Genomic DNA, 12,064 nt, shown 5'->3' on the forward strand with positions numbered 1-12,064 from the left:
TTAAATAATGTTTATTTCTAGAGCATTTGAACCAACAAAGTAAAAAAAAAGTATATACTATATGTAAGCAATAAGGCACGACAGGGCTTCGCCTCATGATTTATAACGCACCCAGGACGTGTGGATATGAGAGTATATCCCACACCTGGAAGTGCCTTATTGCACTTGTAAAATGGATCAACTAAATAACTTTGTTTTTTTTTAAATGTAAAAACATGTTTTAATTAACAAAAACTTTTTTTTTTAATTAAATAACCTTCCACCTCTGACCTTAAAAGTAATCCCTTAAAAAAAAAAAAAATGCAATAATTTTTTTTAATATACATTGAACTTATTAAAAACAAGAAGCACTATTTACAGATGTTAAATTGAACACTGCCATTGAAATTGCAGCTTTGAAGATTTACAGGCCCTTTTTTTAGATGTTCATTCTGAACAGTAGATGGCGCTGCAGCAAGCGATTTCGAGCAACATGGCGTTTTCATTGTTGTCGTTGTCTGAGGAAGTGCAGCAGGACACTCACGCTGACCTTTGCCACGTCTGGCCATATTTAGTTGCACATCAAAACAAACATTTCTCACAAGACCTGCGGTCGTGTCAGGTGACAGTGTTGGGCAAGATTATTATTAGTAGTATTAGTAGTATTATTAGTATCCATTCCAGATTTGCGGTACTGTTTAGTGGCAAAAAAGATGTTTGTATTTTGAAATACTCGGAGAGTGGCATAAGGACACCCGATACCCAGGCAGTGGACTTCTGTGATTTTTTTTTATCCTTTTCTATGTCCAGAGGCTGTGCTTTGGTAAGTTCGATGCCTAGCAGTATTACATTTTTTTCACCAATTGAGTAAGTGTTGGTGCCTTTTAAATACTCTATCCTTACATATATAGAGGAATTGCTGGAATAGTTAGTAATCCTAGCAAAGGATGCTCTAAGCAGAAACAATACAAACATGATAGATATCAAATGCATTAGAAGATGGCAATTGTGAAATATGACATACATATTAATACAAGAGCAACTATTCGTAATCATTGCAAACATCATACAAAAGTAAGGGAGTGATAAATTAAAACCCTGGCATTTGTAGCTGTATCTATTTAAACAGTGTGAACAGGCTGGCAAGTAAATGTAGGACATAGAGTGGTGAGTGAAAATGTGCTGTTTCGCGTATTTAAATAATAAAAATAGCAAATAAACAGGTTGAACATAAAACACTTGAACACAAAACAAACAGCACGTTGGCCAAACAGACAGACATCATGGTGGGGAAGCAGGTCATCAACAATGTGCAAGAGGTCATCATGCCAGAAGTAATCTTAATGGGGTAGGATGGAGCCTACCATCCCACCCTCTATTCCGTGGTCTGCCGTATCTTGCTGAAGTTCAACTTCTGTAAGACACAGGCATTTTCCTCCTATATCAAGTGATTTTTGAGGCCCTGGCAGTAATGATGAGGCCGAGAAGATTTATATTTATAAATTTTCAGCAAAACTATATATTTTTTGATATATAAACCTGACACATAAATATAAAAATATATATAAATTAAGTGTGCTTTGTTTTTTATTGAGCTTTTACTTCAAACGCATAGTCCTTAAAGAAGTGATATTAAAAGTGTCAGGAAGGGACGTCTGAGGCAGACCGGGAGTCAATTACAATTGTAATTGTGCATTTCGTAATTAATTGCAATTATAATGTAATTGTAATTAGACTATATCATTGATCGATTACAGTTCAATTAAGCATTTATTTGCTATTCGATTATTATTGCATTTTTAACCACTTTTGGAGATCCCATTTGTTTGAAAAAAATAAATAGTTTCTTATATATCATATATGACTATTGCACTGCCGAACATGTGCCAAATCATGACTACCACCTGGGGATGCAGGCGCCACTCGTACATGCCTGCCCTATAGCATCGATTGAAAATGGTGCAAGACCAGGTGCACTGCTCTCAGTTCCAGCGCATTGATGTGGCTGGACTACCACCTGCCAGTCCAGACCTTACAGATCCCCCTACCGTTCCACAATGCCCCCCAACCGAGGTTGGAGGCATCCCTGGTCAGTACCTCCCTCCGGTGAGGTGACAGGGGTTCTTCCATCAGCTCAGGGCACGCCAGCATGACTGAGACACCATCAGCCAGCGGTCTCTGTCTCGAGCTGGGTGAACCACTTGGGCATTTAGCCATGCTTGCAAGGGGCACATATGGAGAAGACAGAGAGGGAGGATGGAGGAGGCTACAGCCAGCAGACCTAGCAAGCGCTGGCACAGCACCACCTGCACTGACAGTCTGAGATGGAACAGGGACACACAGGCCGTGTCGGCCGACAGGGAAGCGAGCATGGAGCGGGAATCCAGCCGGATACCCAGGAAAACCGTCACTTGCACTGGCTTTTATTTATTTAAAAAACAAACAAACACAAAACTCGGTTTGAACGTGGACCAAAACACAAAAACAATCTGTCAAAGACAAATACAAAATGGACAAGGCTGGAAACAGCAACCGCTGCTTCCCAGCCACCTAAACCACACGGCCGTGTAATATAGTACTATTTGAAGAAAAAGAACTACCTTCGCATCCAAAGCAAGGGGCAAGACAGCTTCCGAGGAGGAATAGCGAAGTATTTTACTAACCAAATCAGAAATCGAACCAAATCGAAAGAAAAAGAGATTCTCACGATAACAGAACAAGTGCTTACACATCTACTCAAGTTGGAGTGAGGAATCAAATGGCAAAGGTTGCTGTGTGACATAGTGTCTTGTTCCCAGAATGTAACAGACACGTGGTCACAAGGCAGCTTTTTAAATATGTCCCTCAGGTCATGTGACACGAAGGTCATTTCCCAACTCGTAATGATTGACATTTCGAGATTGAAAGGGAACTCCTGGTTACAAGCCCTTTTCTTTAACCACCAAACCACACACCCCTAATTAAATGGAATATGTTAAAAATAAGGACGGGATGTTGGATTTACACAGATGGATCAAAAGACCCTAAATCTGGGAAAATAGGATATGCTTACTATATACAAAACTTTGAGATATAAATCGGGAAGATTATCAAATCATTTCAGCATTTACTGCAGAGTTGATGGCAATTCTTATGGCCATTAACAAAATAGAGGCATTTAAAGAAAAGGATATTGTGATTTTTACAGATTCTCTAAGCTCGATACAGGTTTTAGAATTGGAAACAGGAGATAGGATAGATATCATATATGAAATTATTCAGAAATTACATCCTAACTATAAAAATATTCAGATAGCCTGGATTCCAGGTCACTCGGGGATCTTCAGAAATGAAACTGTGGATTTTGAAGCAAATAAAGCAACCTAAATAAACACATTGACATAATAATACCTTTGAGTCCTTCAGAGGTGAATGCTGTAGCTAAAGCAAACATAATGGATGTATTGCAAAAACAATGGGAAAACAGTGGAAAGGGAAGATTTTATTATACAAATTGTTCAAATATAAAGAAATATAAACATATGGGGAAGGGAAAAACAGGGAGGAAGAAACTAATATTAACACAGCATGAAATCATCATTTCTACAGGATTGGGAGTCATGAGAATGAATTATGTAATTGTGGTGAACAAGAAGCAGTGGAACATATATTCATGCAATGCAATACATATGATCAGCAAAGAAACACATTAAACAGAAAGTTAAGGGATACAGAAATTGAAGTAGCATCAGTAAATTATATTTTGAAGGTAGACGGGACAGAAAGACAAATGGGGAAAGAAATGTATATTAAAATGTATAAAAAGCATAGGGAAATGGGAGAAGCTATAAGGAAACTAGAATAGATATATACATATAAAGTAGAGGGCGCTCATCATCTCCCTTTAGATGACATGCGCCAACAAATCCTAAAAAGAAGTGACTCGCTCTGTTTAGGCATGCGCACCGATACGTTCAGATCTGAGGGAAAGGAATGGGAGTTGAATTTTTTTGCTTATATATCTTTAAACATATAGTTATATTTAAAACATGAAATTGATTAGGTAATATAGTTTCATGTTATAAAAAAATAAACCGTATTGGTAAAACACACCCAGAAATTGGGTCTGCGTGTGTTTTGTTTTTTCCTGTGAGCTGAAGAGGTGGATTAAACATCAGTGCGCGGGTATTTTATATTTATGTTTGAGGAGAGATAAGACAGGTAAGCACCATGGTTTTCACTCATTCGAGTTACATGCAATATTACTTAACACTACTATAATCTGTAAAAAAATGGTTTGACAAGTTTAATACTAGCATTTTTACAAGAAAGAACATCTTCAGTTAATTTCCGCTTGGTGTCGCGTCCCTTTTTCTTTACATCCAACTAGTTTCGTAATGTTTTATACATTTTTCAATACTTAAACTGCAGGTATATATACACGGAGAACGCGTTTTTGTTTCGGTTTTTAATAATATTTTTTATCCTACCTTATTTGAATTTGAAAAAGGTATCAGTAACTTTAATATGCTGTTTATAAGTAATGTCCAAAAATAACGTGGAGAAAGTATGTTTTGCGAGAACCAGATTCCTCACACACACAGATCAGTGTTGCCAACTCCTCTGTAAACTAAAAGTATCCAGATTGTGCAAAATGTCGCTGGAGCCGAAAACAAGTGTGAAGAGGGGGATTACCAACTGTGATACTAACAAGTACACACAACAAATTGTCTGTACACTAGGGCCAGGGTTAGACTCCTACAGAAAATAGTGAGTGGATTGTAAAGTACGAAACAGGATACGCATCCCAAGGGACCCACTGATCCAGGTGACAAAGTCCTATTTTGTTAATCACATTTACAGCTCTACTCGGGGCGGATTAACTATTTCTCTACTCAGTTGGGCCAGATCAACAAAGTCAACAAAATTAATCAATTTTAAAAATGCAAGCTATAGCTGATCCAATACACCAACATGGAACAATTTGAACAATAATGATTACTATGCAACTGTTTAAACGTTAAAAAAAAAAAAACTATTATTTTACATACTGTTTGGTTTGGTAAGTATGTCATACAAGTGAACTGTAAAGTGAGAGCAGAGGTAATTCTACTACCACATAATGTTAAAAGCAGTGTGGACACAAGAGTAAAACAAATATTACTGTTATCCTTTCACAGAATACAGAACACAACTCCCCCTAAATCCTGCTATGCAAATCAAAAATTACTAAAAAAAAAATCTTAGTAATAGCGAACTAAAAAAAAAAAAAAAACCGGAGGCCTGTTGTAAACTGATAACGAACAAAAAAAATCTTCTATACTCCTCCTCTTCATCGTATATTAATGGTCGTAACAGTTAAATATTCTGGCGGTTTTACGGTTGTTGACGAAGATAAAAAAAAAATGGACTGTTGTGTTTCTTATTGGTGTGTGAGTGAGGGGGACGGGGGGGGGGGGGCGTGTTCACTTTGTCAAGACTCATACATAAGGCAGCACGGAAAGTCGATGCAATTTGAAGTTCTTTATGGTGGGGGGTGCACTTCATATAGTATTTTATATTTTATTCATTAATTTTTGTTAAAAAAAAAAAATCGTAATGAAAAATTGCACGCAGTACTAAACGATAGAATTCAGACTCCAACACAGTTCAGTGCTTTGTTTATCTTTCTACCACTTAATACCTATGCTTCAAACATATTGACCACAACGGAAACAGAAAACCTAAAATTGGAGTTGCCTAACGTGCTTTGATTCTTCCAGTTTTGTTAAGATAGTGAAAGATTGAAACACTTGTGCTGGTGCATTTAAAGCGCAATGCCAATTGCAGACTTTTTGAATCATTTATGGAGGAAACAAACTAATAGCAATATTTTGCCAAGGAGTGAGATGCCGCAAGTGTCACTGGACGAGTTGTCTCAAGCTGACTGCATTTGTCCGATCTGCTTGGAGATTTTCCTGGAGCCGGTTACACTGCCCTGCGATCACACCTTCTGTAAGCTCTGCTTCCAGCAGACTGTTGACAAGTCCAACCTGTGCTGCCCTCTCTGCCGGAAGAGGGTCTCCACCTGGGCTCGGCTGCACGCCCGCAACAAGACCCTGGTGAACGAGGAGCTGTGGGGGAGGGTGCAGAAAGCCTTCCCTGTTCACTGCCAACGTAGGCTCAGCGGACAGGACCTGGATGACGCCACCTGTGAGTTTCAATGTCAATCACAAACCCTGTCACAAAAAAACAAACGAGAACATGGCTGACCCATGTTGCAGCTCCTGTTTAACCTGTGTTTGTCACATGTACTATGTAGACAATACCGTAACACTCGGCTACTCTCTTAAGTAATGTTAATCTTTAACATAGCTGTAGAAACTGTTTTTCCTTATTTTTAAATAAAAAAAAAACATGTTTTGTCATGTAATTGGGTTTTAGTCCTTAAGCTATAAGCACTTCAAAGCTTCTGGTCCTTGTTTTCTTGCTGAAATATTTTTTTTGTGCTGAGAAACAAGAGTAACAACACTGTCATTTTTTGTTCCCAGTGAATGCACTGATTCCTCAGCCTCAACTGTGTAAACCAGGAGAGCTCCGACAGGAATATGAGGACCAGAAAAGCAAGGTACATTGTGTCCAAGTATATACAGTCACAGACAAAAGTATTAGCATAACATGCAAAAATGAATTTCATACTTTAAGCATGACCCTAACCATTTTGTGAAGTCTACAAAGGAATTTCTGAAAAAGGAAGATTTACAGTTATGGATTGGCCATCTCAGTCCCCAGACTTGAATCCCATCGAGATGTTGTGGATGGACTTGAAGGCTGCTGTTGCAAAAAGGAAACCAAAGTCGATTGCAGAACTGAGAGCTGTATGTGTTGAAGAATGGGGGGAAAAATATCTCCAGAAAGATGCCAAGAACTGGTTTCAAAATACAAAAAAATACTGCAAGCTGTAAAGGAAGCAAAGGGTGGGCACACAAAATACTAATGTAAGGGTGCCCAAATACTTTTGTCAAAGTATGAAATTAGTTTTAGCATGTTGTTTCTCATTTTATGCATATTACCTAATAATTTTATGTTTTATTATAAAGCTGAATCTCTACTTTTAATTTATATCTTTCAATAGAACAACTAGAAATGATAGAATTATAGCTGTTTGTACAGTACATGTGCATACAGTGGATGTTGGACATGGTACCTCTGCTTTATTTACAAACGTGGTGGGGTATGTTACTCGTGTTCATTTCAAATAACTTTCAGCTGGAAGCAGAAAAACGTGTGTTGGAAGAAGAAGAAAGGCGAGTGAGTGAAGAGTATATTCAACAGCTCCTAGCTGAGGCTGAGGATGAGGAGAGAAGAGCTGAGGAGGGCAGGAGGGCAGTAGAGCTGCAGCTGGAAAATGATGCAAGATTGGCCCAGATGCTCAGTGAAGAACTAGTGAGTTTTAATAGAATTGCCTTATCATGTTCTTTCTTGGTCAGGAACTGTATTGTAGTCAGTCATTTTTCTCCAATATTTTCATGTATGGATTTTACATTTTACACAAAAAAAGCTTTTAACACTATAAAGGCATCCTAAAACGTACCCCAAAATAGTTTCTCTATTTATTTGTGTTTCTTTTTAGAATGCAAACCAATTTTCAGAAACCCAGGGGCCCTCTACAGAAATATCAAGACAGAACTCTTCAGGAAAGAAGAAGAAGAAGAAAACAAGTTTAGGGAACATTGAGAAGTAAGTTTTGCAGTTACATGTACAGGGGTGGGGCATTGTAGATAAAAGATATGATTGAGAAAAGAAAGTGCTGACACAGACCTTACTTCATTAAGAGTACATGTGTATTAGTGACTCAAACTGATGTTTATGACCTTCCTTTTTAAGTTGTAATTGATTAAGTTTGGTCCTCATGTTTGCAAGCAAGGTGTGCACCTATGAGCTTTAACCTCCCCAAGCTTTTATTAGATGCTTTAACCCTTTGCGGTCCATTGTCGGACCTGGTCCGACATTGCAATTATTCCTATCAGGTCCATTGTCAGACCCTGTCCGACATCATTATAGAAACGCAAAAAACTGGTTTTAGTCGTTTTTTCTCCAAAAAAAAGTCGAGAAAACCATTCAATGGCCGAGTGGGAACGACAGGAGCCGAGACAAGTCGAAAAAAAAAAAAAAAGTCTATCTCATGGTTTGTCATACATGGCCCTGGTATCAGATAACGGGGCGGTCGTAAGTAAACAAGCTGGCTGCCTGTGCACAGAGAACATGGACATTTGCAGAGCCTTTTTGAGATGTTATAGTAATAAAATAATAATTTGGATCGCATTATTGAGGAGTTTGGTGATAAAACGAGTGATCAGGAGATGATTGATCGGTATGTACGACTATTATTATTATTATTTATTTCTTACATAGGTAAAAGCTATAGCGAAAGAAAGGGTGGGGCAGGGCTGGAGATGCCTAGTGAGTGCTTTGTTGATATGCAGGGCCATTTAAACCCGTTTGACTGTGAAAAAAAATACTTTTAAACAGCGCGTCTAAAATTAACTGCGCGTGTGAAAATTAATTAGACCTGGCGTGCCTGACGCGCATTTAATAAATGGACTGCAAAGGGTTCAACTATAGTGTTAAGTTGAAACTTTTCTGACATGTATAAAAATTATGGATTTGTGAGAGGTACAACATTTAATAACGTGTACATGCTGTTAAGTGTCTTTTTGGTCTGTTTTCAGATACTTATCTCCTGTCTCAAACCGTATGCCAAGCTCTTTGATACATTCTGAAACTAGCAGGTGTACAAGCCTTTCTGCTAACAAGGTACATTCTTTACTGCCAATAACTTTTTTTGTCCACATATATATTTACATTAGTATATTGTTATATAAAAGAGGTGCCATTCTCCTTGAATTATGTACCAAGTTATATTTAATTTTAAATGATTTTGCAAATGGATCAGCCATCTACTAATGAATGTATATGATTAAGTAATGAACTATAATCTGGAAATGCTGTACCATATATATGCCCCAAACACTGGTTTGTTAATCCTCCACAACTGCACCCTACCAGACAATTCAAAACCAATGTATGGGGCATGCTACAGTAAAATAAATAAACATCAAAATGCAATGTTGTCTAAATAAATATTTGGCAGTACAGGATAAACATACAGTAACACAATACAGCATATTTACAAAGAGCTAGAAAGCTAGGCACGCCAGTAATGTTAACCAACTAGTTTTAACCATTGAGAATGCATGTGCGTAATTTGTTTGTTTTTTGTACTTAGGAAGATATCTCAGCTGCTTTTGGTGGGGCTATTTTGATAGGAGATGGAATACAAACTTTAAGTCCCCAAGAAGCTGCAAGTTTCTCCGAACTACCTGCAGAGTTACCTTTGCCAAAGTTATCTTTTCATGGCGAGAGTTATCACCACGATGATAGTTCAGACATTGTCAGCTTTGCAGATGATGCACAGTTTGGAGAGACAGACGAGAAATTAGACATTTTAGGTAATGCCACTAAGGCGGCAAAAAAAATAAATGCAAGTACCAGTGACAAAGACTGGTGTGTCCTTGTGCCTACAAGCACAGATGAAAGTGAAAACTGTGGTGTGCACCTGAGAGACAGAAGCAGCCATCCAAACTGCAGATCAGGCAGAACAGGTGATGAAGATCCCTGCAAGAGGAAGAATCCAAGTAAGTCTGACTCTGAGAGCAATTTCAAAAGCAAGAGACTGAAAGTGTTACCAGCAGAGGGCGATCCTCCCGAAGGAGCAGAGGTCTCTGTGGATGCGACACACGTGCAGCAGCTCATAGAGTTGGAGAATGAGCTTTTCAAGAAACTGGAGCAAGAGAAAAGAGACAGACTTTTGGCCTTGCAGTTGCAGAGGCAGCTGAACAAGGAGATGAAAGAAGTGAACAGAAAAAAAAACTCCCCAGATGGGTACCAGCTCCGCACTAAGCTGCCTGAAGAGAGAGCGTCGTGCAGTGGACAGAGGAATTGGTCACGGTCCTGCACTACTGTGAGAGGTGAGATGGAGACAACATTGCCTGCAAATAGACCCAGTGGGAGCATGCTGACTACTGCTCTGACCCCAACAGAAGCTGGCAGTCAGAAGGGTACGAGCAGCAGTTCTGGGTCACCCGCAGAACGGCAGATATATGGCAAACAGATGACCATAACAAAGATGTTCCAAAACCATGTAAACTAAAGGTTTCCCAGAGAAAACAGTCCTTTACAGCGTTAACACATCACAGAGAGATATCTTACTTTACTAATTTGACCCAACAGCCGGACTACAGGTTTTTATAAAGTCTGATACTTAGCTGTTTTTTTCCCAGCATTTTTGTTCTGCTAAATTACCTCCATATGATATCCATGCTTAACATTTGGTAGCCAACAAAGCCACAATGTTAACATCACGATGAAATGATGGGGTACAAATGTTTAACAGCAGATTGTAAACCTGGTCAATAAAACCAGAAATAACAATAAATAGAGATGATACTCTTATTAAATGTGGAGCAAATGTAAAAATATATATGTAGAAAAGATGTGTACAGCTATGACCAAATGTTTTGCAAGAAGCAAAATGTGTTAATTATATAGAGTGATGTAAAATCTTTGGCCAAAGCTGCATTTAACTACTATGTGCTTTGGTCAAAGCTCATTTAAACTAAACATTTAAGAAAGATACAAACGTGGTGCATTCAGCATTCTCTCGACACACTTTACAATTAGGTAACTAAAGGCACAGCATTTCAATTATAACATGATCCATGTATAATCATTTTACTGTTATAAATCTATAGGACCATACCATAAAACAGGACATCAAAGGAGGGGTTCCACAATCAAATCCTATAATTTTATTAATAATATTAGAACATAAGAAGAAGAACATAAGAATATTACATTCTGTGGCAGATACAAGATCTTTAGAATTGTAAGTGCTTCTATAAAACTTTGAGAGTACATTTGAAGGAATGTTATAAGGGCTCCACAGAGTTGTACACATACAGATTCTGATTAAACTGCCTTGCTATGAAACTAAATATGTTTTAATTCTGTGGAGCAGACCCTGTCTATCTATAACTTTTAAACACAAGTTTACTCTTAAACAACTGCCCTTTTTATCTACAGTAAGAGTTTATTACTGAAAACCTTAACAAAAACTTTGACATTTAAAATGTCATCCATAACTATTAAACACTCAATGGTGGTATATTGAGAAATACTAAAAGAGGCATTTGTCATTGAAGTTTAAAATCAGCAGGAACACGTTGGTAATAAAATGTACATTGTTGTTACTTTTGTAAAAGTTCTCAATACTTGTTTTGGGTTGGTCTGAAAAAAAAAAAAACATTTGCTTCAATGCAAAGTTTGCACCACTTTCAGTCTCTTGCTAGTTACCTTTTTGTTTTCTCAATCGCAACAAAATAGCTCAAACCTTGAACTGGGACACATACAGTAAATATTCATAAATGTCAACTACAATGCCTGTGTGTCTATATACTTGCACTGCACAGGGAACCACTTAAGTATGGTCTGCAATGTCCATTAGTATTAGGGTTTTATTAAGGTTTTTTAATCAATTTTCAACAGGTTCATGTTATTTAACATTAAGTTTGTATTTTTATGAGCTTTATTGTAAGTTTAAAAGAAACTTGATACTGGTACATCAACAGTTTTGTAATTGTAAACTTGAAATGAACATCAACACCAGTTATATATATATATTTTCATCAATTGTAATTATTTTTCTTGGTTGGTTGTAATGTTCCTTGTACATTTTACAGTTGAAACTATATGAGGAATATTCAGCATTCAGATGTCTTCTTCACTTACAATAAACTGTTTACATTAAGCAGACTTATGGAAGTTTACATTTTTCAGTCTACACTGTCATTTTGATTATATACATGAAAAACAATAAAAAGGCAATGTTCATCAGACAATAATACTGAACTTTTATTTTGCCTTGTACGATAAATGAAAATGTTCCACTTATAATCAGACTAATTTATTATTTTAGCAATTGAAAGGCATCTTGCATTGGATCCAGTACTGTTTTCAAGTTCATGGGCACAAGAATAATTAATTCATACTTTTGTGGCAGTTATTT

General features: G+C 37.4%; 1 protein-coding gene across 3 annotated transcripts; it reads left to right on the forward strand.

Moving 5' to 3' along the window:
- The first annotated feature begins 3,872 nt into the window (after positions 1–3,872).
- On the forward strand, positions 3,873–11,334 carry LOC117423418 (E3 ubiquitin-protein ligase rnf168-like). Of its 3 annotated transcripts, XM_058990105.1 has the most exons (8): positions 3,873–4,179; positions 5,840–6,150; positions 6,489–6,565; positions 6,723–6,815; positions 7,207–7,383; positions 7,571–7,677; positions 8,670–8,754; positions 9,227–11,334. In XM_058990105.1, the coding sequence occupies exons 2-8, from the start codon at positions 5,847–5,849 to the stop codon at positions 10,148–10,150; spliced, it is 1,767 nt and encodes a 588-aa protein (XP_058846088.1). In that variant the 5' UTR covers positions 3,873–4,179; positions 5,840–5,846; the 3' UTR covers positions 10,151–11,334. The 3 variants fall into 3 exon arrangements, with proteins under 3 accessions (XP_058846088.1, XP_058846087.1, XP_033895050.3); XM_058990104.1 differs by lacking the exon at positions 3,873–4,179 and having other exon boundaries at positions 5,415–6,150; XM_034039159.3 differs by lacking the exons at positions 3,873–4,179; positions 6,723–6,815 and having other exon boundaries at positions 5,417–6,150.
- Positions 11,335–12,064: the final 730 nt, after the last annotated feature.

The sequence above is a fragment of the Acipenser ruthenus genome, chromosome 17 (genome assembly GCF_902713425.1).
Source record: "Acipenser ruthenus chromosome 17, fAciRut3.2 maternal haplotype, whole genome shotgun sequence".
Lineage (NCBI taxonomy): Eukaryota > Metazoa > Chordata > Actinopteri > Acipenseriformes > Acipenseridae > Acipenser > Acipenser ruthenus.